Source organism: Cyprinodon tularosa, unplaced genomic scaffold, assembly GCF_016077235.1.
Source record: "Cyprinodon tularosa strain WSP-4 unplaced genomic scaffold, ASM1607723v1 ctg239, whole genome shotgun sequence".
Classification (NCBI taxonomy): domain Eukaryota; kingdom Metazoa; phylum Chordata; class Actinopteri; order Cyprinodontiformes; family Cyprinodontidae; genus Cyprinodon; species Cyprinodon tularosa.
The window spans coordinates 1,127,718-1,155,317 of NW_024038892.1; the positions used below are offsets into that span (position 1 = coordinate 1,127,718).

Below are 27,600 nucleotides of genomic sequence, written 5' to 3' on the forward strand. Positions count from 1 at the left end.
CCTTATAGAATCAGTTAAACTGTTCACAGTTGCTCCTCAGATGTAACCAGCTCCCTCATTGGTCATTCTAACAAAGTGAAGCAGTCTTACCAAATAGAGAGTTTAACTGCTTTTCATGGTGTTCTAGGACCAGAAGAGTCAGGGAAAAAGTAAATGGAACAGGTAAAGTAAAAAAATTTCAAGAATGATTCCCAGGTTGAAAAAGCATTGAAAAATACTTTTCAAATTTGAAATGGCTGATTTTCTTTCTCAGTGACCCTCTAGGTCCTTCATACTCAAGTAAAAGTCATCCAGGACGTAATCCAGAAGTATTATTCAAGAGTAAAAAACTACTTCACAAAATGGCTACTCAAATGTTGAGTTTCTATTGCCTATTTACATCTGATTTAAATTCAGGTATGATGTAATCAGACAATACATGTATGTGCATTTTTAAAAAATATTTTAAAGTATAAAATAAAATGTTAAAAATATATCTAACATGATGAAAAAAATAACACATCTGAGCAAAAGACCGTTTTTCACCGTTTTTCAAATATTTCTTTAGGAGAAGCTTACAGCACCCTTTTTTTTTTATTATTATTATTTCCTTTATTTAAACCAATAAAAAAATAACATACAAAAAAGAACAATTCATTTTGCTATCAAAAATCTTCTCTCATCAGTGACCTGGTAAAGAGGGCACCAAGAGCATAGTTATAACAGGATACACACCAACACAAAATAATAAAAACATTTAAAAAAAATCTATACTAGGTAATGCATAAATGTAACGAAAGATGAAGAATGTATAGCTAAAATATCTACCATCTACTTTATTCTTACCTGATCTGAAAATAGCTCAAGCTACTTGTAGCTTGTAGAGTAACCAGAAATTTTACTCAAGAGCAGTGATACATTTTTTACATTAAGTAAAAGTACAAGCTTTGGTGAGTACTGCTCCTAAAAGTACATGTTTTTCCAAAAGTTACTCAAGTAAATGTAACTAGTTACTACCCACCTCTGTTTAATGGAAGAAATAAAAACTACTTTAGATAAAATTCATCTTTGGTTTTGTTGTCGTATCATGCTCCTGCCACGAGATGGCAGCAAATTGTTGTCAAACCCTAATTTTTATTTTACATCCAGCTGCACGTTTAGCGGCTCTGCATACAGATGTGAAGGGCGGAGACGAAAACGCCGAATGATTGACACCTCTTAAGCCAATAGGAACACAATTAAGGCGGGGCTTAATAAGAAACCCGACCCTTTGAGTGGATGCGACGGCAAACAGCTTAATCAGGATCACACAACAATAATGAATGGAAACGCAGCGTAGCCAAGAAAAGTTGAGCAGCTTGAAAAAACTTATTGTCGGTTAGTACGGAAGAAATTTAGCTACCGTTCGGAGGAAGGAGTTATGGATTGGCCGGTTGGATCTTTTATTTTATTTTGGAAAAGAAAGATGATTTTTTGTTTCAAGTATTGATTAAAAAAAACAGCTTGATACACGATAAATGGCACTTTTTTAATGTCCAAAAAAGCGGATTATGTGGAACAACTGCTGGAGTGATATTTAGCCTCGCTGTGGATTATTACCAACAGAAAGATAAAAAAAAAAAACAAAGAAGTTTGGACGTTTCAGCTTGACAGGAGCGTAAAACGTCTGTGGAGGTTAAAAATGGGAAATGTGGAGAGTGCTGACGGGCAGTCGGAGATGAAGCATCACATCATGCCTCTGAAGGTGCCCATGCCTGACCCCACCGAGCTGGAGGAGAAGTTTGCCATTGTTTTGGTAAGTCAGAAAAAAACAAACAAAAACAAAAAACAAATCAGCCTAAATCTTCTTTTCTAAGCATTTCTGACCGCATCTGTTAAACTCTTCCTCACAGACTGAGCGATCCAAACTGAAAGTTATTCATTGCTGATTTAAACCATTGTTTGTTTTAATGCAAAAGTGTCTTTATGATCCATCATTAAATGAACAGACTTGTGCTGCTGCCCCCGCCCCCCCTCCTTTTTCTTCTTTCCAGTGGGTCCTTTTGTCTCCTCCAAAAGTCAGAAAGGCTGAAATGGTAACATCAGCCTCCTGAGAAGCATATCAGGGTTTATATATATTTATATATTTCTGTCTTGCAGCTGATATAGCACATCAATGGGTTTGCTTTGGTTTTCTTGGTGAATCTTATTTGAAAGCAACATTTTCTGAATTCCCCCCAAACTCCCACACCCCACCACTTGGTCCCCTCCCCAGTTTTTTCCTCCTTCTCTCTGCTGCTGCCTCCTGAGTGCTTTCTTATAATGAACACACACAAACACGCCCCCCCACACTCACACAGACACACAAAAGCCACTTCTTTCACCTTTCAACACAGTAAAACACAGGATGACAGACTGAGAGTGCCATGTTAAGCACAGATCTTTGTGATTTATGTAGAAAAAGAGTCGTAGATCTCAAGCTTTGACTGTTTATAACCAATATACATTTCCGTCTCACTAATATATGCTGCAAGAGTTGCACTTGCAACTTTCAGGGTTTGGGGTTTTGCATTTATTTTGGACTTAAGCAGTTTTTTTGTCACCTCAAACCATTGAAACTTGGATTTTGAAGGAAATGAAAACGCACCCTGCAAAAAATTTAAATCTAAGTAATTTTTTCTTCAAATAAGGGCATTTTGTCTTGAATCGAGGAGGCAAGTGAGACACTTTGCCAATGGAAAAAGAAAATTTACATTTAAAATAAGAATAAATTATCTTATTTTAAGAGTAAAAATCCTCACTCCCTTGGCAAATCGTCTTATTTAACTCAAATTAAGGGTAAATACACTCAATTTAAGATTTTTTTTTATTGTTTCTAGATCGTTTTTGCAGTGCATCTTGATGTTAAAATCTTTATTTTATTTTCAGAATCAAGTTTATTGCCAAGTTCCAAGGAATTTGACTTGGTGCTAGTGGTGCAGTTATAGTTTCTAAACCCTTGTTATGGTAAAGCTATAAAAAGTTGGAACAGAACTGGTGTTGGTTACAGTCATTTATTTGGGCGTTGATGTCAAAACACTTACAGCTGTATACAGTTAAAGCTGGCCAGCTTTCAGACATAACCCTCTGCCTGGAAGCTCATAAGAAATCATATTGAAACTATGAGTTTTATTTAGTGATTTCAATAAATCGCCCCTGTCTCACTAACTTGTGACACGTGTCTTTGTTTTATTTTCCAAGGAGCTTCAGTGATTCGATGCATTTTCCTCCCTTACAAAAAAATGTCACTTTAAGGATCCATGTTATTTTGAGACATATGATCGACCTGTATTTAAGGATTTTTTCCCCCCTGATCTCAGACAGTAAAAGAAAAAAAAGTTCATGTGTCTTCTGATGCCGAGACAACACCCGCTGTGTGTTTATTTATCATGTAACGTGGCAATTTGTCTTGACTGCTCATTTCAGGCTCCTCATTCATCCTGGCCACGCCCCGGCCGCCACTTTCAGATATTTCTTAAAGGTTTAATAGAACGTCAGGCTCCAAAAAGAAAAAGAAAAAAAGCTTGATGCATAAATCATGTTAGTGCTTATACGGATGGAAGCCCTGATTTCTAGCATCCAAGGAATCAAACTCTCTGCAGCAAGAATTCAGCTGCAGAGTCTCAGCTATGAGATAATTATAGACTGCACTGTACTTCACTATTACAACATCTTAGGTCATGTGCTTCACATGCAGATTACTCCTACGAGGAGGGGAATTTACAGTGAGATACTTTAATGAATCAACTATTCTACCAAGTACATTTTTCTGAGAGAAGTAGTTCCATCCACATACATCCAAAGTGAATCAGAGCAGCCATGTAGCCGTCTGACTGCTCCGCAACGCAGGGGAAAAAATCCCTGTTATTACGTTCAGCCGTGCAAAGAGGCTGATGATTTCTACGCGTGAGCAGTAGACTCAACATTTCAAGTTGTGAGCTGTGAGTGGGAAAAGTTTTTCACCCTGCTGAACCCAGCCCCAATCTACCCAGTAATAGCTCCAGATTTCCTTTAGTTTGTGGGAAAAAGAAACATGGCTGTATGTTTTAGTGCTTATCAGCCAAAATGCCCCCCTCCCTGCCCTGTTGCCTACTGTTTGATGATAAAACATACATCAAAAGCCTCGGGTATCGTCCGGACTCATGAGGAGGACAGAGCGATGTCTTGGCTACGTTGCAAGTTATTTAGTTTCAGACGGGGAAAAAGTCTCGCTATAGATTCTTATATTAGGAAAAAGGATTTGACTAGGACATTCCAACACATGGACGGGCTTTGGTCTAAGCTGTGGCTGTACTTCTGAGGGTTTAGTTCTGCTTGAAGGTGAACCTCTCATCCATTATCACGTTCATTTGACGACCAACAGGTTTTCTTTCAAGATTGTCTTGTATTTCGGTCCACTCCGATCCCATCAAAAGAAAAGCCTCCTCACTCTGCCACCTTTAGGGCGGATTATACTTCTGCAACCACACACATCAAATGTTGCTTGCGTCTCGTCGCGAGCCAGTTTTGCTGGTATGCTTGTGGAAAGTCGGCCTGGAATTTCAGGGGACTAACAGCAGTTTCCCGCCAAAGCGCTAAGGGAAGCCTATTCGAGAACTTGCGAGAACTTTGTCAGATAGTCACAGAAACTTCTTCGTAGGCGCTGGCGTGAGTGTTTATTTTCCAAAACAACATGTCTGATGCATCGCACAAGTGGTTTTACTTCCGAACCTCCTTGATCAACCTTTCGTCATGGTTTTCCATTGTTGTTATTACTCCTCGGTTTTTAAAAATGGCGTGTGCCGGCACCGAATCGAGAAGGACGACCACACAGACAGCCGGAAAGGCATACCGAGGACCAATCACAGCTGCTTTTTGTCTGTGCACTTTCGCTTGAGGTCTGCACGGGTTTGCAACCGTCCGACGTGTAGTCAGGATTTCTTTGAGTTGCACGACAACAGTTGCAGAGCCTCTGCACAGGGGGGCAAGGTCACTCGCAGAGACAGATTTGATGGTTGCAGAGGCTATGCACTAGAAGTATAAATTGGCCCTTGGTTGGTCATTTTTCGTGGCCTTCTTCACATTGGGAATATCATTCAGGTCAAAAGGTTTAGCTCCACTTGTTAAATGTTTGCTGCGTAGAAGGGGTGTCTCAATCCGATGATGATATCAGAATGTCAGCCTCAAAATGATGAACAGTGGAATATATCAACCTGCTTCTCTGTGACTTTAAAAAGCTCATAGAATCTACAGTTAGAAATATCACTCAATCAAGCCTTTTCTTTCCACACTATAAATAAGTGATAAAAGTAGGTATGATTCATGCTAGTATCGTATCGGGTCAATATAAGTTGATATAGAAAGCTCTAATATCTGTATCGTATCAGAAATTACCGTTTTATATCAGGACACCCCTACTGTGTCCCCAGGTGGACCTCTTTGCTTCTTGAGTCAGATCTGAGCTCTTATCTGCTCTGTGACGTTTGGTGCAGACGGATGTGTCTCTGCTTCTTCACGTTGGGGCTTCCCCCTCCTCTCCGGCACGGCGCGCCCCCGTCCCACTGGACTAACAGCAGCCCATGATGATGTCATAGGTGCAGCAGCGTTGTAATATCTCTCGTCTAACGACTTTAACAGGGCTGCTCAGCAGTGGATGGTGGAAGGCAGTGGAGGAGGGGCCAGACCCCCTGAGTTAGCAAATATGCCCGCTTCATGTGGTCTGCTAATAAAATGCTCGGTTCGCTCTAAACAGCCACATGTGCTAAATGCATTGACTCCTGCCTTCTCTTTTGTGCTGCTTTGACTTCATCCTTTGTGGATGGAAACTGGATTTTTTTCCTCCCTTTTCAGGGGAAATAGTTTCTATCATTGTGGTTTGTTTACTTCTCAATAAGAAGTCGTCTCCTGCCTCTTCTGCTTACATCGAATGTCCCCCTGGCTGAGCTTTATATCAGCATCTTAACCTACCTGAAAAGATTTCCTTGCTGATGTCTGATTTTAGATGAATTTCTGTTTGTGTCAAAGGTAGTTTTGTCTTTAATGATGGTTGGCCCTGCTTTCCAACTTCCCCCTTACTGTTCTTCAATCATTCTTCTTTTTTCCATGTGATAGTGTTTCATTAAAGTGGTTTTAGACGAGAGACTTTTTCAAAGACTAACTGATCACCGATCTGCTGCTGCATTCCTGCGGCTCAGTTTCAGCTGAGGCCACATTAAACTGCAGAGGAAAGATTTTCTTTGAACTGGTGTTTTTCCTACTGTTCCTGGTCATAATGACTTTACCATAAGTGCACATTTTTAGGAGTTTTCCACAGGAGCAGCGCTGGTGATTTGATTCTTTTTTTTCTTCTCCTCGATTGCACTGGAAACTAAGCGAATAAGTTTGTCTGACTGGACTCCATTTTTAGATCTCTGTCACAGAGTTGCATCATGTAGTTATGGGGTGTTTTCTGCATTACTGTACAGATTTAATTGTGGGAAATCTACCAAAGGAGAGGTTGTGTGAGTTGTGTCAGATTCTGCTGACGGTGTGGCTCTGGCTCAGTCTGACAACACTGATTCTTTACGGCTTCGGTCTGAGGAAAACCGAGATGCTTCTGAAGTGGAACTAATGCCTTCAAGCTGTGCAAAAAAAAAAGAAGCTGCAATCCCAAATCATTTTATTTGCAAAACGGTGGTTGCACTTTTTCTCTGATTTAAGTTTACATAGTTAAATGAGAAACATTTCTCCTGTAAACTGGGTTGTTTTTGTTTGCAACACATTGCAAAATTATTCTTACACCTTCTTATTCTTAGAAGGTTTCGGTTTTAGTCTTATCACAACCCCACACCTCACTGGGTTTAATTGGGAATTTCTGTAAAAGACTAAGACAAAGTGAAGTAGATAGAAAATAATTAAAAAAATGCAAACAAAATCTAAAAGGTGAGCCCCTTATAGGTTGCTGAAGCACCCCGTTTTTATGGTCCTTCATTCTAATTATATTTTTTCAAGCTAAATCATTTTCTAAATTTATTTTTTATCCGTTTTTCAATCTGTTTTAGATCTGATCTTTGACTGGGCCTTTCTATTGCTCTGATTTGAAGTGTAGAAAATTTTTTACAGCCTTGAACAGTTTTCCTTCCACCATCCATTTCCCTCTAAGTTAGGGATGCACTAATTGACTTTTTCTCCCTTTTAATCTCCGTTACTTTTGATCTTTTGATATCTGCAGATCCTGATATTTTCCAATACAGAACTGTGTTTGGTTTAGAGTCATTATCATCATTACTGTTAATTTATCTAAGAGGCTGTCATAAACTTTTCTACAATCAACCATAAAACGTGTCAGTGTACACATGTATATCCCAAAAGACAACTAGAGATTACTATGAGGTCAGAAAAGGGAGTCATAAAAACAGTAAATCTTGTTAATGGGACAAATTCCATCCTGAAAACCAATATGTGACGTTTAGGGTTTAAGTTGACTAAACTAAAGGGGTAAGCTTTTATCCAATATCTACAGATCTACAATATCTACAGATATTAATATGACATTAGTGCATCTCTCCTGTAGATTCTAAACAGCTTTCCTGTCATTGCGAAAGAAAAGTCTCCCCACAGCATGATGCAGCCACTATAATGCTTTACAGTAGGGGTCATAGGAGCTATCTGGCACACACACGGTTCTGCATGTAGGCTGAAAAGATGAACCTTCATCTTATCTGACCAAGTCCCTTTCTTATGGATTCTTGCTAGAATCTGCCAAAAGGATTGAGAAACTGTAAGGAGAGGTTTGGCTTTATGCTCCATCTTTAAAGACTCAGGATTGATCTGTGATCATTTATATTCAAAGTTTATGATATTGTTTAATAACCTAACGATGCCATAACTTTTCATTGTCTCTCTAGTGTGTTTCTCTGTGATGCTTTTGTTTCCTATTATTCTCTTATAAACCCCTTGGAGCTTTTTTAAGATTGATTATTGATTAAATAACACACTCATGGACTCAATTAAACTATTAGTTAAGATAGTGATTGCACTGGATTTTATTGGCGGAGTGTCGGAGTAAGTGGACCTAAATACATTCATAGCCCATAGTTTTTAGACTTTTATCTGTTAAAAGAAATAGAAAATTAAAGGAATATTATTTGAGCTCCCATATAGTCCCTTGTTCACACATATTATTAATCTATACATTGCATTTTGTTAATAAACCATCTAAAGGCTTTTAAAGGGGTAATGATACTTCAGTGGTTTAGGAGGAAGACCATCATAGGGGTTGAGTGCACACAGTTGATTTGTTTTCCAAGCAGACAGGGGGATGGGGGGCACTATAGCAGGATGGTCCACCTGATGCTCTCTAGCCTCAGGCCTTACTATTCTTAAGTCTGGGATGGCTTATCAATAGTTATAGTGCCATACTACTTGTTTATCTATTATTTGCTTTCTTTTTTGGCTTCCTTTTTCATGTTGGAAATCCAAGGTTGGTCATCACTGCACAATATAAAAGCATTCCTTCTGTCTGTATATAAAAAGTCTTAAAGTGAGAGTTGATGCTAACACAGGTCCAGGCCAGCTGTTTACCCCGTCTTCCTGTGTTTAGGCCAAGAGAACCAGCTGTTGCTTGTAGATTCAACACTTTCCTTGCAGCAAGTTTATCATTACAACATTTCTTTTTTTAAATATATATTTATTATTTCCTGCACCAAGTTTTGTGTTTGAATCATTAGAAGGTGTCAGGGTCTCTCTTTTATAAAATAGAAATATTTGCTATTTTATGCATTTGCTTTACTCTGTGTGTGCAGCTGAGTGTGTCAGTGGGGGGGGGGGTTTCAGCAAGCGGCTCCAATGCAGCTGCATCAGGGCTGCATGTCGGAGAAGTGGTTTCCTCTTCGGTACAATGGGGACACTGTCAGTCGGTGTTGTTTTTAGAAAGGGGGCCTCACCCCCCTGTGCCCTTTGTGCAGCCACACTTCTTTTTCTTTTCTCACATGAACCGCTGGACAGCAGCTGGATGCCACCTCTGGCCTATATGTACTTTAAGAAGTCTTCACTTTCTGTTCCCAACAACTTCTGCTTCTGTTTTTATTAAATGACACAAGTAAATGAAATCATACTTAGAAAAAGGGGAGCACATTTTTAGAGAAATGTGACTGGTGAAGTCATTGGTGAATTTTTGCCTGATGATGATTTCTATCTTGGTTTTTGTTCCTCCTTATTTTATAATCATTTCTTCACTACAAATTCCTCTAAATGGAAACCTTATTATTCCTCTGCAGTCCTCGGTCTTTTTAACTGGACAGCGCGCTGACATGCCTGACCAGCATGAATTAATGTGGCATTCATGTACCTGCATTCCCAACATTCTCAGCACATATCCTCTGTTTGCCAGAGGCTTCCTCGAGGCTCCTCTGAATGATCAGAGAACAAGTGGCTAAAATGGACCCTGTGTGGGTAACCATATGCACTCCTTTATCGAACTTGGAAGCTCACTTTCTTTGTTTTTCTTTCAGTAAAAAATCTTAGTAGGACTTCGATGTGTAATTCTAAATGATTTGGTCTTAATCAGGTCAAAGTATACAAAGCCACATCTATTATTCACTCATTTTTTTATTGAGCAAAGATGAAACTAAAGTAGAAAACTTTTATGACAAATTAGCTACTTCCCTTAAAAGTCCCTGGAAATTCTTGGAAATAATAATAATCTTAAAGCACACAAATTTAGAAAAGTCTTCTTTTGGTAAACTTTCAAAATGACATTCGTCCCAGTTCCACAGAATTTTTCTACATGTTATCCAATTACATCATTTTTTTTGTTGGCTCTGTTTCTAGCTTATTTTCTTTTCATTTATTGCAGATGATTAGAAAATTAGATTTTTAAAACCTCAGAGGATTGTGGAATAGGGAACCCCAATCTTCTAATACATATCAAGTTCTCAGCGCTTGTTAAAGTGTAACTCACCCCATTAAAAGCGTAACCCCACCCCCTTGACAAATTTAAACTATACTACTAAAAAACGGTTGATGCCAACAAACCGAGAGGGGCGGGGCTAAATGTGGGGATAAGCGGTGGGGGTTAAACAGGATGAGAGAAAATGGTAGCTAGTTAGCTTAGCCAAGATAATCTTAGCCCCTTGAACCCTACGGACCCACCGGCGGTTCCAGCTGCTACGTGACCTCGTAATTTTACCAAACCCCCAGTATTGATGTAAAAAACATATTTGGCACAGTTTGGTGACATTTATGGATAAATGTGCCAAAATGGCCTCTCCGCCTAAAAAATTTCTCACTAATACCATTCTAAAATAAATATGATTCATCTGATTGAGTCCACATTTTGTATATTTTTACACAACATTTAGATTTGAAAGTCTGTACTACTTTTTTGTGCTATAAATAATATTTTGGTAATGTTTTGCAATGTTTATTTCAAAGAAAATTTTGGCGAGGTTCAAAAAATGCAAAATATTTTGTATTTTGCCCCTAATACACTATATTGCCAAAAGTATTTGCTCACCTGCCTTGACTCACATATGAGCTTAAGTGACATCCCGTTCCTAATCCATAGGGTTCAATATGACGTCGGTCCACCCTTTGCAGCTAGAACAGCTTCAACTCTTCTGGGAAGGCTGTCCACAAGGTTTAGGAGTGTGTTTATGGGAATTTTTGACCATTCTTCCAGAAGCGCATTTGTGAGGTCGCACACTGATGTTGGACGAGAAGGCCTGGCTCTCAGTCTCCGCTCTAATTCATCCCAAAGGTGTTCTATCGGGTTGAGGTCAGGACTCTGTGCAGGCCAGTCAAGTTCATCCACACCAGACTCTGTCATCCATGTCTTTATGGACCTTGCTTTGTGCACTGGTGCACAGTCATGTTGGAAGAGGAAGGGGCCAGCTCCAAACTGTTCCCACAAAGTTGGGAGCATGGAATTGTCCAAAATGTCTTGGTATGCTGAAGCATTCAGAGTTCCTTTCACTGGAACTAAGGGGCCAAGCCCAGCTCCTGAAAAACAACCCCACACCATAATCCCCCCTCCACCAAACTTTACACTTGGCACAATGCAGTCAGACAAGTACCGTTCTCCTGGCAACCGCCAAACCCAGACCCGTCCATCAGATTGCCAGATGGAGAAGCGCGATTCGTCACTCCAGAGAACGCGTCTCCACTGCTCTAGAGTCCAGTGGCGGCGTGCTTTACACCACCGCATCCGACGCTTTGCATTGCACTTGGTGATGTATGGCTTGGATGCAGCTGCTCGACCATGGAAACCCATTCCATGAAGCTCTCTGCGCACTGTTCTTGAGCTAATCTGAAGGCCACATGAAGTTTGGAGGTCTGTAGTGATTGACTCTGCAGAAAGTTGGCGACCTCTTCGCACTATGCGCGTCAGCATCCGCTGACCCCGCTCCGTCAGTTTACGTGGCCTACCTCTTCGTGGCTGAGTTGCTGTCGTTCCCAAACACTTCCATTTTCTTATAATACAGCTGACAGTTGACTGTGGAATATTTAGGAGCGAGGAAATTTCACGACTGGATTTGTTGCACAGGTGGCATCCTATCACAGTTCCACGCTGGAATTCACTGAGCTCCTGAGAGCGACCCATTCTTTCACAAATGTTTGTAAAAACAGTCTGCATGCCTAGGTGCTTGAATTTATACACCTGTGGCCATGGAAGTGATTGGAACACCTGATTCCAATAATTTGGATGGGTGAGCAAATACTTTTGGCAATATAGTGTATTTCAGGCAGGGTCAAAGCTACAATGGTGCTGACACCAGAAAACCATTCTATGACATCTTACCTTTACAGACGTACCAAAAGTTTCTTCTTAAATCGAATAGCTTTGAGGCTATAAGTTATTTACTTTTGTGTGTTTTTGTCAGGCAGAAATTTATTTATACCCCCTGAGGGTGTAAGAGGTTAGGCTTATTAAAGCATGGGAAGGGATCAAAGGGATGCTGGTAATTAGATCAGAGACTTTTGGTGAATAGAGGATTTTTCAATCCCCTTAACTGTAGAGGTTGATTGTGGATCCAAGGGGCTCCGACTCCATCCGTTTAAGGAGCTTGCTTCAAACACCTGACTTATCAATACCCAAAGCTGGTGTTGCTGAGACTGCAGAGGATAGGAGGACCCATTGCAGAGACGTGGGTCTAAATTAGTAGTATTTAGTGACTAATTAACCTCCAGTAAAACTCGAATGCAGCGCAGGAAATGTGGCGCTGTAGTTTGGAATGTATTTAAAGTTTCAGAGGAAGACTTAGACAGATTTATTTTGTCATTTTGTATACACAAGTGTAAACAAAAAGACATTTCGTTCAGAACTCAGATCTGTCTGAAATCAGCAGTGATTTCAGACAGATCTGGATAGGATCTTAGCATCCAAATGGGATTTTTTCCCTGGTGAAAGAGGATCTGAAGCTGTAGCATTAGAGGACATAACCAGGTAACAGCAGCTTACAGCAGTAACTAAACTACTGACTCAGTTAGTGCTACTATTCATAGTAAATCTCTATGAATTTGGGCAACCTTTCTGTTATGTGAACTTTAATACAGAATGTCTAACACTGATTAATAAATCAAATATTTAATTCCTTCATCAAAATGAATACATCTAATGTATTCATTAGATGCAGTGCATCATCTGAATATCTGACATCATATGATAATCTATATAACGTTTACTGTTTATAATAAAATAAGACTAAAGCAGACTTATGCACAATAGCAAGCTTAAACTGGATGTAAAATGGCAATAATGCCAAAAAAATAATTATTTTCAAGCAATTTAACAAAAAGTAAAACACACTTTGTGATTGAATTAAACAGGAGTCAGTCTTGCACAAACAAAAACACAAAAAGCAGTAAGACTGTCTTCCAGTACATCTTTCTGTAAATAAATGAATAAATTCAGTATAGTAATGAGGCAGTAAAGAGATTTGTATTGATGAAATAAGGCATCCATCTGCCAGTCAGTGTTGCTCACAGTGAGACGATGTGAGGAGTTTTATTAGATCTATTTCTAAATGATCATGAGCAAATCATGGAAACATTTAGCCTTAAACTTTACAGAACTCTTCCAGGTTAGAAGAAACATCATTGACTCTGTGAATCTGCCATTTCCTCACATCTCTCCTCTCAGTCTGCATTGCATGCTCCACACCCACCCTTGTTATATTGCCTCAGCCAAAAAGCATCAGTGACAAGTTGGAAGTAACCTAATGTCACTGTCAATAGCTTAACAGTCCTTTTTTAGATTACTCTGTTTCTGTAACTAACTCTTTAACTAACGCCATCACTCCAAATGCTGGTTATCGATGTATCGGTGCATTCTAACTTTAAACCAATAGAAAAACTCAAGTGAAAAGCCATCAGTCAAACACACAGAGGAGGACTAAAACAGTTATTAGACATATTTTAGTTTGTAGCACTGTTGCAACTAAAAGTTTAGGGTTGTATTCCTGGGCTGAGGTCTCTCTGCATGGAGTTTTAGGGTTCTCTCTGTGCATGCATGGATTCTCTCTGGGTACTTTGGCTTCAGCAACATTTAAATAACACCCCTAGGCCCAGTTTATGCTGATTAAATGCAAAAAAATAATAGATTTGGGGTTAGTTAGCATTTAAAGATTTACCTCGGTCCTGAAAAACAACTTCTTCCGTCTGTCTGGACACATTTCACAACCTTTGCTAACATTAACAAAATGTTTATCTGTCAATACACCTAAATAAACAACAGATCATCAAGATCCCATATAAAATTTGCTGTTTGTTAAACTCCCTTTTATTACCAGACAATCTGTGATTGTTAAATTCTCAGAAATGTTATAAAAAAATCAATAAATGATCTTAGAAGTCATTATTTTTGTTGAATAAACACACTGAGTAGCAGCATGCAGGGTTTTTTTTCCCTTTAAATAAAAAAAGATTAAGATGAGCACCAGAAAGGGGGAAGAACTTGTATGTTTTTTATTATTTAATGACTCATTTAAAACAAAAAGTGACCTGAAAGGCATCTTTTTAGTTATACAAACATATGGACATAACCTTTTTTTTTTTTTTTAACTAAATAACTTTCCAAATAATCAGAAAATCATAAAGTCATTATAAGCCTGACAAACCTCTTCAGTCCATCTATTTAGTTCTGTTGCTTGGATGAGAGAAAATGGAGCTAAAATGAAAGTAGAAACCACCCATAATACGGTAAATAGTACCTCAGAATTTCCTATCTGCTTGGCATAGCTTCACAGCTGTTTTTTAAAAACGCATTCGAAGAGTATTTACTCCCATTTGCACACTTTTTACGCTTCTGGAACATCTGGCTTCAGAGGGACCCTGTAAGACAGTTTTTTGTTCTTTGGCCTTCAAACACACAGTGATGGGGATTGTCTTTAGCTTTGACACAGTTATCAGCATTGATTATCGCCACTGCCTCCCCGGTTAAACAAACCAAGCAGCAAATGGGCTCCGAGAGGAGGTCGTTGATTTATGAAGTGGAAGGAGAGTTTCCCCACCTTCCTGTTGTTCTGTGTCCCTTTGGTGGTGTTGAAAAGAGGAGATTGGAAGTCATTTATCTCAGCAGCCTACCTCGGATGTCAGATACGAGAAGACAGAAGTTCATGGCGGGGAGGATAAAAAAAACCTCATCCCACTGCTGTAAACTCTTGATTTAATGGGGTTTTAGCAGCCTATAATTTGAGACAGACTTCTAGACATTATTGCTCTGACAATTAGTCCTCCCTTATGTATATTTGAATGAAACCGATTCTTAAAGGAATAGTACACCCAAAACATGATTAGCCTTCATTTTCTACTCACCCCCATGCTGAACAACACTCTGGAGTACTTTTTTGATATCTCAAATGCATCTGGAGATCTGGGAGGCTTCTTGCTGTCTGCTGACATTCAAATAATGGAGGTGCCCAGCGCCCGAGGCAGAAAGGTCCATAAAAGTCCACAAAAAACGTGTCAATATTCCTCCATACTGCTCGTCCAATGTATTCCAAGTGTCCTGAGTGGGTAGCATCCAGAATTTACTCGAAACTAAGTCATTTAGAATGTTTTTAGAGCATAAACAGTAGTGTATAGGATTTCCTGAAAGCGCGCACATGCACGATCACGACGCTACGGAAGCCGGCAGACCAAGCCAGATGAAAGTGCGCATTCAGCTCGGCAAAGAACTCGTGCTCTTCCTCAACACTGAAGTCCTCAGACATTTTTCTTTCGTTGTTTCTTTCTTTGCACAGGTAAACGGCACATTTCTTCTTCTACGCTTGCATTATTGGAAGAGCAGACGCTGAATGCGCACTTTCATCTGGTTTGGTCTGCCGGCTTCCGTAGCGTCGTGATCGCGCATGTGCGCGCTTTCAGGAAATCCTATACACTACTGTTTATGCTCTAAAAACATTCTAAATGACTTCGTTTCGAGTAAATTCTGGATGCTACCCACTCAGGACACTTGGAATACATTGGACGACCAGTATGGAGGAATATTGACACGTTTTTTGTGGTCTTTTATGGACCTTTCTGCCTCGGGCACCATAGACCTCCATTATTTGAATGTCAGCAGACAGCAAGAAGCCTCCCAGATCTCCAGATGCATTTGAGATATCAAAAAAGTACTCCAGAGTGTTGTTCAGCATGGGGGTGAGTAGAAAATGAAGGCTAATCATGTTTTGGGTGTACTATTCCTTTAAGTATTAGATGTGGTTCAACCTTTTTTCTCTGTATTTCATTTCTCATTTAAGCTAAAAGAAATGATTATTGTCATTTTTCATCATGTGTTTGACCTTCATAGTTTAAGATAAGGGAGATGATGAGCAGCTTTAAGGTATTTTTTTTTCGCCCACTCGCGCTGTATTTTCCCATAAACACCCCTTCCTTTGTTGCTTAAGCCTGCTTATTCCTGCTTTGTAAAAAAGGCCCAGCATCAGAATGAGTGACGCTCTCAGTTTCTTCCCTTTTCGCTTTGGTCGAGTGTGTTTCACTGTTGTCTCCTCCTAGCATCTCGCTGTGTGCACACTTTGTTACCCTCACCAGGTTTGGGTTACCTCACCAAAGAGCGAGAGGGCGATCGTATGTCTGTTCTGGAGAAAGGTGGGGGCCGGGTTTTCTCACACTCCGCTCTGACACTTTCAGTTAAGTGAGACTTTACCCTGGAGTTGGACGAACTACTAAAATTACACTCACGCTGTGACAGTGGATGTGTCAGATCCCACGCAAACAATATTCATGTACCTGCAGCAGAACAAACCCAACATTACCGAAAGCAGCTTTTTGATTTCCTGAAGAGTTGACGGAAGTCCCTGCTGCTCTGTGACGACAGCAGCCCATCCTGTCTCCTCTCATTGTGTTTCATTGCAACTGAAAAGGAGTTATCCAAACAGGCTGCGATGACTGGAACATCCATCATTATAAAACTGGATGATGTACTCCGCCATGGAGTCAGTCACACCGATGACATCATCTATGCTAGTCTTTCAGGTTGACCGTCGACACCCCTTGGAGTCATGGTCTCCTTTACAGTCAGTATGAAGCATGGACAGAAAATCAGACAAACGTCCAAAAGCTGGTTCTATGTTTACCCCTTTCTGTCCCTCTCAGGGTTTGTTGAAGTTTTTTTTTTTTTTTTTTTCCAGAAGGACATATTTATCCTGAAATGTTCCCAGTTATTTCTGGTTTAGTGGGGAATGGTGTATCTTTTTCCATATTAAGGTTGCTTATTATGCTTAAATATTTATCCTTGGTCTAAATTTTCCTTCTGTTTTCTTTGCCTACTCGTTGACATCTTTTTTGACATAAATAAAGATCAGAATGTTTATCTTACTCATCATTGAATGGTTCTTTTTTTGACATTCTATTCATTTGTCTTTCTTGTTTGCTAATAGCTCTCCTGCCATATTGTCATAACTGTTTTACAAGAACATTAGCAGCCTACTTTTTTTTTTTTTAGGTATTCACACGTTCTTACTTTATAAACCACAGTGTTGAATATGCAAAGTAAAATATACATTTGCACCTTTACTCTGGCACCTCTAAATAAAATTCATGCAGAAAAATGTCTTATTAATTCACCTCATTAGCTGATAAAGTCCATATGTGGCCAGTGTGATCTGAGTAGAAATCCAGCTATTCTGTAAAGACCTCTGAGGTTTCTTGGAGAACGTAGGTGAAAAAGAGCATTTTGAAGACCAAGGAACTTAGAAGACATGTTAGGAAGAAAGAAAGTGGAATAGAAATGTGATAACTCAACTGCAAGTAGATACTAAGACGCTACTGAAAGACCCAGCAAGTAGGGATGCACGATATAATCGGCCCCCTATCGGTATCGGCCTGTAACGGCCTTAAAACTGAATATCGGACATCGGCCACCCCACCGATATTTAACCCGTTATTTGATCAGCTTCTGAGTTTCTAAAGTCTAAAAAAAAAAAAAATACTACTTCTTCTTCTTCCTCAAAAACTTCTTTTTTACAGACTTAAAAACTTCTAAAGACGAGCGAAAAAATATTGATACATTAAAATATCACAATATCTTCATATGCTCATATATTGCCATTTAAAAACACCATATCAATCTCTTTTACAAATGAAATATTGCTATATGTCATCGTTATGCACGAAATCCCCCGAAAATTCTCAAAATTTTGCCATAATTTTATATGTTGATATATTGACGCGGTATCGATCTATTTTACCAACAAAATCTCACAAGAATTTGCAAAATATCACGAGAGTTTGTAACAGAACGATGAAATTTCACGAGATTTTGAAAGTAAAATAGATCGATACCGCGTTTTTAAAAATCTATTTGATATCAGCATATGAAAATATATTTGAGTATATTATTTTTCAAAGTGTCAGAAATGGATAATAAAAATTTTCAATGACTACTTATTTTTGTCCAGCTTTAACATCAGTATCGATATCGGTTATCGGCTACATGAGTTTTAAAATATCGGATATCGGCCAAAATCCCAATATCGTGCATCCCTATCAGCAAGTATTGTTTTTATGCAAGCATGATAAAATTAAAGCCCCTCTTGAAAGGAAGCTGTAAGATACTTTATTAATGAAATGAGTGTAAGTCATGCTGATGGCCCAGCAGATGTAGAAGGAGGTAAACTTTTGAAATGACACCAAAACTGAACATTTTATGCAAAAAAGCATCCAGACAGAAATGGAAACTGCTCATCCTTTTTCTGAAAACACCAACTTCCTCTTTGGTGACACACGGTGATGACATCATTCTATGGGGTCGCTTTTTATAAACTGGGATGGATAAGTTGGTCGGAGTTAAATAAGAGATGGATGGAGTTAAATAAAGAGCAGTAGACAACCTGATAGAGATGGAAAGAGACTTGATGAGGCAGGGTGATTCAGATTTATGGATTGGAACTGCCCATTTAATATCAGGCCTGAATCCAATGAATACTTTTTTTTTAGCACTTCAGAAGTTATTATTGTCGGTTCCCTCTTGTCCATCATAGTGAACACAGATCTCATGGTTAAATTACATTTGATCAGACTCGGAGGTCCCTTCTTCCTGGGCTCCTCCCTGATGAGCAGACGGACTCTAGTTCTTTCTGGACATCCATGTCTGGACTGGCAGGATCTCTGTCCAGCACAATGAGCTTCTCAGCCACCCACTCCTTTCCCAGTGAGCTGATGATAGCTAAGTCTAGTCTGCAAAGCCTATCAAATTAGATAAAGACACACATTGTGAGAGAGGAAGCATTTGGTCGGCACTGGATAAGGCAGAGCATCAACCATTTGTTGTGTTTTGTTATGCACATCACTATTCTGAAGTCCTATTGGCTTACAGTACCTAGTGCACATACAGTACTCCTAGCAGGAGATGTTTTAAATTAGGTCAAGGAGGAAACATCCTGTCACTCTTCTCCATTTGTATCTTTTGGGGTTTCTAACTCCAGCTGCCGGTCATAAACTCATCTCGAGGCTGATTGTAAATCACTTTGAGTTAGTCGACTGTGCAACGGGGGGGTGGGGGGGAGTTAGGTGGAACTGCCTTGTGTAGAGTCGGATGTCTGCAGTGGGACTGGGGGAAGCGTGCATGACTTAAGTACTCTGCTCTGTCCTTGATAGCTTTACTCTCCTCCTTAACAAGTAACATGACTCTCAGAGCCACTTAAACTACTCCCTCATTGAAACCTTCTCTTTGTTTAATGGCTCAAATGTCCCTCTGCTTTAGAATTGACTCACTCACCTGGTTGCCTCATGCTAACCATGTGTTTGGATAACGTGCAAGACCTCTTTCATGCACTTTAAAGGCGCACAAGTAGTGAATGATATGCGAGTCATATTAAATTACAATATTAGACTTTAAACCACCCATGTAAGGAAGAAAATAGATGGGATTAATAAAAATAGAGTAATAGAAATGCTTTCTCACTTTTAAAATAATACTGCATTTCTTGATTTTTAATTGTATGTATTATACAATTAAAAATAAAGAATCCAAATTGTATTTTCATCTTCTTCAAGACTGCTCATTTCAAAATTAATTTGCATTATAAATACAAAACATTTGACATTTACTTTGTAAAAATGTCCCAAAAAAACCAACCAAAATTCTTTTTGAAATATTACATTTGAAAATTCAAATGTTAGCAGAAAAAAACATTTTAATTTCAAAGTCAAAGCTGCATTTTTGACTCGTAAATTAAATTGCTCAGATCATCCAAACTTTCTTTTCATTTTCTTCTTCAAGACTGCTAACTGTGAAACGGAATAAAAAGGAAAACTACAAGCAAGCTTTTTCATTTTTATGCCCGTGTCTAAGCGGCGCAGGAGAGTGACGTCAGGGGCAACGCCCTTTCTACTGCACAAAAGCACATCTTGAGTGTTAGGCGGCGTAAAGGAAGGCGGAAGCCCGTTAATTTTCCTCCATGGTCGGGCAAGGTGCACCATCCCACAGTCCTTGTAAGATAAAGTTCCCCCTGTAGAGTTAGATGTCACTTCTCAGTCTACATGATAGATTTAGAGAACATGGCATCATACTCTGCAGCCAAAGATACAGACGGCAACCAAGTTTCCCTAGCTAAGCTGCTTTCATGCATGAGAGAGGGGCGACAGGAGTTGTTCCAAGAATTGTATCACTTGTTGCGGTGAAGTGCATCCCTCTATGCCAGGCATCCCCAAACTCGGTCCTCAAGGCCCCCTGTCCTGCAGGTTTTAGAGGTTTCTCTGCTTCAGCACAGCTGGTTATAATGATTGCAGTAGACCAAAAGCCTGTTAATCAGCTTTCAAATAAAATCAGCTGTGCTGGAGCAACGAAACCTCTAAAACCTGCAGGACAGGGGGCCTTGAGGACCGAGTTTGGGGATGCCTGCTCTATGCTCCCACAGTATTTTGATATGTTATATTATGCCATGCTTTTTTTAATCAACAAATGCCTAAATGTTCTGTTTGGTAGATTTATTTAAATTGATTTAAATTTAAATCAATTCAGTCAACATGTCATCCCATGGGACTCCAAAGAGACAATTCAACCAGTTTAGTCAGATTGGATCAAGGTTTTCGGTCTCAGAAAAACCAGCATCGACTCGTTGACTTAGCGGCAATCCCTGACACCCAGCATGCATGTAGCGAATGTGGAGAGGAAAACTCAATTTTAACAGTAAGAAACCACCAACAGAAATAGGCTCAATGTGAGTGGTCATCTGCCGAGGCCAACATGGGTTCAAGGAGACAGAAGCAGACATACAGACAGAAGTAGAAATACAAAAAGTTATTATTAAACAGCTCCACAGGCAGCCCTGTCCAGGAAAAACACTGCCAGGCAAGCTAGATTCCATGTTAGAGGATGAAGAGAGCACATCTAGCCAGTCACAGTCAGAGAAACAGGACTACACTGAAAGACTAAGCTCCAACATCTATAAACAAAGGGGTTGATGGCAGCCGGACAGCTGATATTTCTCTGGAAGATGGTGTCACAACAGGAACATACCAGATGAAGCTACCATGATGAGAAAAAGCAGAGAGAGCATAACGTTAGAGACTAAACTGACAAATACTGTAAAATCAACAAATAGTGATTGAATGAAGCGGTTTGATGAGGAGGAGTCCCTATGCCCTCCAGCAGTCCAGCATATAGCAGCCTGACTGTAGAGATAACTCTGGATAACCTGAGCCACTAATTGTAAGCTTTATCAAAAAGGGATGTTTTAAGCGGAGCCTTAAAACTAGACGGGGTGTCTGCCTCATGGACAAAAACTGGTAGTTGGTTCCACAGGAGAGGAGCCTGATTACTAAAACGGCTACCTTCCATTCTACTTTTAGAAATTCTAGGAGCCACCAGTAAACCTGCAGATTGAGAGCAAAGTGCTCTGTTTGGAACAGAAGGAATGATCAGATCTCTATTATAACATGGAGCTTGATTATTTAAGGCTTTATATGTGATAAGGAGGATATTATGATTCTATTCGAACAAATGGGATTTTGACACCGTAAGGGAGACACTTATGAATTGATGCAGCACAGCAAAGTTTCCCTGCTTTAGCACAGCTGATTATGATGATTGCAGTTGAGAAAAAGCCTGTTAATCAGCTTTCAATTGAAATCAGCTGTGGTGGAGCAGGGAATCCTCTAAAATCTGCAGGACAGCGGCCATCGAGGACTGACTTTGGGGATGCCTGTGCTACAGTCAGTATCTGATTAATACGTTCTCTGCTCCATGGATAGCAACTTCTGCTTTTGTGATCAACACCGTTCTGCACGGTAAATGGTAAATGGCCTGTACTTATATAGCACTTTTTCAAGTCAGGAGACTTGACCAAAGTGCTTTACACTACATTTAGTCATTCACCCATTCTCACACACACTCACACACTGATGGTGGCAAGCTACATTGTAGCCACAGCTGCCCTGGGGCTCACTGACAGGAGCGGGGCTGCCGTACACTGGCGCCATAGGGCCCTCTGACCACCGTCAGTAGACAATGCAGGTGAAATGTCTTGCCCAAGGGCACAACGACACTGAAAGTCGGAGCCGGGGCTTGAACCATCAATCCTTTGATTTCAGGGCAAACTCCTACATCCGACGCCACTACATCATTTCTTACATTTTATTTCTTAACTTAGGAACCTGCAGCTAACTACATTCCTGGCCTGTTTTCACAAATATCCTCCTTCTGATAGGAAACTCATACCACCTCCTCATAGAATTGGTATGATTATGTAGGTAAACCTGCATCCATTTTAACATATTTCTCAAACTACAAGCAGGAGATGCAGTTTTTGGCAATGCAAATTTTGAGGCTAAATCTGTTGAATCTTCAGTTTCACTCTTTTGTAAGTCGGTCTTCAATGGTACAAAATACTTTCTGTTTTGTTTCGGTTTAATGTTTTCTACAAACATTTCAGTTAGTACTCTTTACATGACAATAAAATAAATATGAATTAAAACTATGATGTACACCAGACACTATAAAAATATGTAATTTTAAATCTATAAAAGCAACTGTCAGAAAAAAGGATGCAGGTTCCTTCATCAGGTATGTGTGACTACAGAGTATGATATATGAGTTTTCTTAATCTGATTGAGGCCATCAGTTAGACTGAGATGTAATTTAACTCTGCAGAGGAAGCTAATTCAAACAAGGACCAAGCGATGGCGTGAAGAAGCAACTTGTGCCCGCGAAGTAAGCCCAATCATGGAGAAAATTAATGAGCTGCCATCTTCCCTTACATCAGTGGTTCTCAAACTTTTTCTGTCATTCCCCACTTTGGACAAGGGGGAATTTTCAAGCCCCGCCTGTCCCCATCGCCCCAACACAATGCTAATGAAATATGCAACAATCTTAAAATTTTCCAATTTTATTGAAGTAACAAGTAGTATCTAAATACAAACTATCTACATCAAATAACAGCAAGCTCAAAAATAAAGAAAATAAAAATGCAGCTGTGTCAAAATTTGTATCAAGCTCAAAGATAGAAAAAATTAAAGTGCCACTCTGCAATCTGTTAATAAAAGAAAAGAAGTGAAATCCATCTGGCAATACAGCTCTATTTATCCCTGCATTAGTGGCTGCAATGAGCCTGTTTTGCATTGCACAGTTTCTCAAAACGGGGTTGCAGGCTTGATACTGCCACTCTCAAGTCATGCTCAATGTTCAGCTGAGATCTGTATTTTGTTTTCAGTGAAGCAACAGTTGAAAAGCCCATCTCACAGAGATATGATGTGGCAAAGGGAAGAAGAATGCACACAGCTCTCTGCCCGATGAGTGGATACTCCCTCTCCACTCCAAACCAGAATTCACTATTAGTCTGAGCATTAAACCTGAGCCTCAGGGTGGAGTCAGACGTAATTTCAATAAACTGGTCCTATTTATTTAAGATAAAATATTTCAAATTCAGTTATTTATGATCAACCTGCGCCGTCAATCCCGGCGCATGTGCGCTTTATTTGCAGTCTGGACGCTGAGGGTAAACATGCTGTGTCTCTGCAGCACTGAGAGGGACTTCTGCGATAGCGGGGGAGAACGGGGTTGGGACGGAGGCGCCCCACGGCAGCACCTGCCGCTGGAGGACAAGAAAAGGAACGATACGTGCTTTCACGTAAGAGTCTCCAAAAGTCGCTAATTTGTCGCTAGTCCCTTTTTTAAAAAGAGTCGCTGGAGGGGTCTAAAATATAGCGACAAAGTCGCTGAGTTGGCAACACTGGGGCGCGAAAGTTTATTCCGTTACAAATAATATGCCGACGTCACGTCAATCATTATTTTGGCACTTCAGTTCCAGGTGAAATTTTTCTCATATCTAATGTTCTTTTAATTAGACTGCATGTAGGCTATTAATGATTACTTTGTGGGTTTGATTGGTCTAAAAAGCGGCAACATACAGCTTTAAGGACAGTTTGCTCTCACACATTCTATATTTATAGTCTCACACACACACACACACACACACACACACACACACACACACACACACACACACACACACACACACACACACACACACACACACACCGGAACTTGGCGCGCCCCACCTGTCACGTCTCAATTCCCCACCAGTGGGTCGCGCCACACACTTTGAGAACCGCGGCCTTACATCCCCTAACGTCCAAGATGTACTATGGTGCAGTCAAAACACCATTGTCACTGATGTCACTCTTCTGGACCGCTTAGAAAATTGAACTCAAATTGATTTGGGGATCATTTTTTGCAGAGCTGGGCATTAAAAAAATGAAAAGGCCAATTGCTTGTAGTTTTCTGTTGAGTTCTGTCTCACAATTAGCAGTCATGGAGAAGAAAATAAAAAGAAAGTTTGGATGCTTCATGAACAATTTCATTTAGTCTGAGTCAAAAATGCAGCTTTGACTTTGAAATTAAAACGTTTTTCTGCTATCCCATTTTAATTTACCCTTACTGAATTTTAGTCACTTTTTTCTATAGCATCTTTTACTAATGAAATGTTAAATGTTATTTATGAATCATTTGGGTCTTGAAGAAGAAAACGAAAGTGCAATTTTGATTATTTTTATCTTATTTATTAGTGCAGCATCATTTTGAAAATGGAGAAAGCATTTTTATTAATCCAATATAGTTAGAAATCTGAGACACATTTTCTTCCATACCCATGGCTTTCATTCTGCTTTTAAAGTGACAAAATTGACAATAAAACCAGTCCATCTGGTTAATGTGTTTTACTGTAGAAAAAAAAGAACCACAGGGTATAAATTTACCTTACCCACCTTCTATTGTGAGCGACCTAACATGAAGGGGGGAGAATAAGCTCAAATGTCAAAGGATGGGTATGGCAGAGCATCACATCAGAACAAAGCCCAACACTGGATCCTTTGTACGGGTCGGATTCAGGTCCAACAAGAGAGGTCGTGCCGAGAGGAGAGTTTGTGTGGCAAACATAACAAGTACAAACATTTTTAGCATTTCTGCAATATTTTTCTCCTTAAATGGACTAATGGATTCAAAACCATTAAAGTGCTGCTCAGTCTCCCACATAAACGACCTCTTTTAGCTTCTTGTAAACGCAGGAAGCGAAAGATAACATCACTGTGGGAGAAAGTGAAATGAAATTAGCTAAATTGGGTTACTTGGCTCAAAATCCCCAAACCTTATCAGGAAGGAAACCTCTTCTAAGACTTCTGTCGCTCTGTGGTTTTTTTTTTGTGAGCAGACATGTTACAGTAGAGCTAATAACACCTGCAGCTCCACAGTCTCACCTGTGTTTGTTTACACCACCCCAGTCTCCATCAGACAGCTGAACACGATTAAATCCCTGATACATCCTTTGTGTATGCAGTCCTCCTAATGACTGCTCTGTGAATTCTTAAATGTTCATAATGCAAACACTGCCATGTTTCCTCGTCCAATGAACGGTTTCAAATGTGAGATCATCCAGTCATTCACTGAAACAATGCACATGGTATGCTTATTTTGTTCCTTTGTCTTTGCCAAGTGTTTGGGTATCTCTCTGTGCATCTGGCCTCCATGTTTTCCAGTAATTCAGAATCAAATTACTACTGAAAGAGACCTTCCTCTTTGCTTCCTCGCCCCACAGTCCTGCTTGATAATGCATGACTAGCCAGGAAAACTAAAGGCAGCAGTCTTCAAGGTTGGATGGATCCTGCTGTACTAATACTAAAGTTTTCTGTAGAAACTTCTTCTGATTTATTTTTTATCCTTCGGCTAAACCAAAGCTGTATCAGAGGTAGTTATTATATTTGTTGGTACTTTGGAGAAGTTGGCAATTTCACAATCTTTCAGCTTTGACATAGTGCTGAAATTTATGGTGCTGCTGGTTTGTGCTGTTATTCCTTTTGAAAACATCAATAGAAATTTATTGAGGTCGTCAAAGGTCAGAGGAGCTGAAGGACGCTACTTAAATTGAAGTAAATTCTACTGCATAGTGTTGGTTTTGTGCTATAGTGTTTTCTTTCTATTTTGTGATGCTATTTTCCTTTTTTTACGGTCAGATATAAAAAAAAAAAGGGGACAGGAAGGGGAGGTCTTAAGCAAAGGCTCTAAGGTTGGGAGTTAAACCACAGACCGCCACATCAGTTACAAATAACCGCTGCTTAGGACATCAGCTATACTGCTACTGGGTCTCATTCTGCTTTGTTTGTGTTAATGTTGTTGCAAGAAGAGCTTAAATGGCTTCCATAATTTTAGTTTGATTTGAGTAATAAAGGACTGTTTGACCACTTGGGGAACCTTTAAGATTCAAGATTTCTTTATTTGCCACCAAAACCTAATCAGTATCTTTAAAATCACAGCTTCACAAATGAATATTTCTGCAGTCCAACCAGTGACCGTCTGTTACATTACCTGGAGTCATGTAGTGTAACAGAGCGGATTAGGTTCAGAATGAGTTTTAATTCCAACATTGCTTTAAAGCGGAGGTCTTCAACTGGGGGTTGCGACCCCTAGGGGGTCCACTGAGGTACTGCATGGGGGTCGCGAAAGTTTTGGTTGATTAGACTTTTTTTTTTTATATATATTCCCCCTGCAATTTTTTCAACTAATTGAAATGTCTTTAAATACACATTAACATGAATTCAACACACTGTAGTAAACAGATAAATGGAGGCAGAAGATGTCTTTCAGTCATCAATGCACACATTCAGCGACACACAGGAGCTATTTCAAAGCTGGGCACCGTTTCAACACCTGTCCCATCAACCAGAAATACTTTAATAATCCCAGGACGAAATTACCCTTGTTACATAGAGTGACTATAGGACCAGTTTGATATAACACAAATACATACAATATATATAATTAGGGGGTCCGCGCTCCATCTCACTATCAGTGTGGGGGACCTTGGTCTGAAAAACATTGAAGACCCCTGCTTTTAAGGAATGCTCCATGAATCACCATCTTCATTCAGTCTCTTAGTAGTGTTATCGTTTCACTTAAAATCATAGTAATTTTAAGAACCTGATATTGTGGATCTATGTCCCTTGAGCTAGAATTTGCAGTTTGATCAATCTGGCTCCAAACGTGATCCCCAGTTCTGTTTCAGCAAAAAATCAGAGCTCTAGATTCCCTGATAGTTCCCCATTTCAACTCTGTGGTAAAGTGACAACATATATATCCATCCATCCATTATCTGACACGCTTGTCCCGATTGGGGTCGCGAGGGCTGCTGCTGCCTATCTCCAGCTGTCAATGTGCGAGTGGCGGGGTACACCCCGGACAGGTCGCCAGTCCATCGCAGGACAACACAGAGACAAACAGGACATACAACCATTCACGCACACACTCACACCTAAGGAGAATCTAGAGAAGCCAGTTAACCTAACAGTCATGTTTTTGGACCTTGGGAGGAAGCCGGAGTACCCGGAGAGAACCCACACATGCTCAGGGAGGCCTACAGTAAATATTTATTTTTGAAAAGTTAATTTCTTTCTGTAACTCCATTCAGGGAACTAGTTATATAGATTGACCCAGACTGATGTTTCTTTAAGCCTTTATATGTGATAAAAGTTGTTTTTAAAAGATACTTTTAATCTGACCAATGAGTGAAGATCATGACAGAAGGAAGGAGATCCCAGATCAGAGCAGTAGAGGAGCTTCCTATCTAGGCCAGCTGATATCAGCCTTAAAGATGAGGAGCTCAAAGTAAAGCTGCTGCTTCTCTCCCTCAATAACAAACTGGAGCAGAGGAA

General features: G+C 39.8%; 1 protein-coding gene across 5 annotated transcripts in view; it reads left to right on the forward strand.

Annotated features, from left to right (window-relative positions):
* The first annotated feature begins 1,264 nt into the window (after positions 1-1,264).
* fmnl3 (formin-like 3) overlaps positions 1,265-27,600 on the forward strand; it is a 51,238-nt gene continuing 24,902 nt past the window's right edge. For all 5 annotated transcript variants that reach the window (XM_038287364.1, XM_038287363.1, XM_038287367.1 and 2 more), the window contains exon 1: positions 1,265-1,774. In XM_038287364.1, coding sequence (XP_038143292.1) covers positions 1,661-1,774 — 114 coding nt within the window. In that variant the 5' untranslated portion in view covers positions 1,265-1,660. The remainder of the gene's footprint in view (positions 1,775-27,600) is intronic.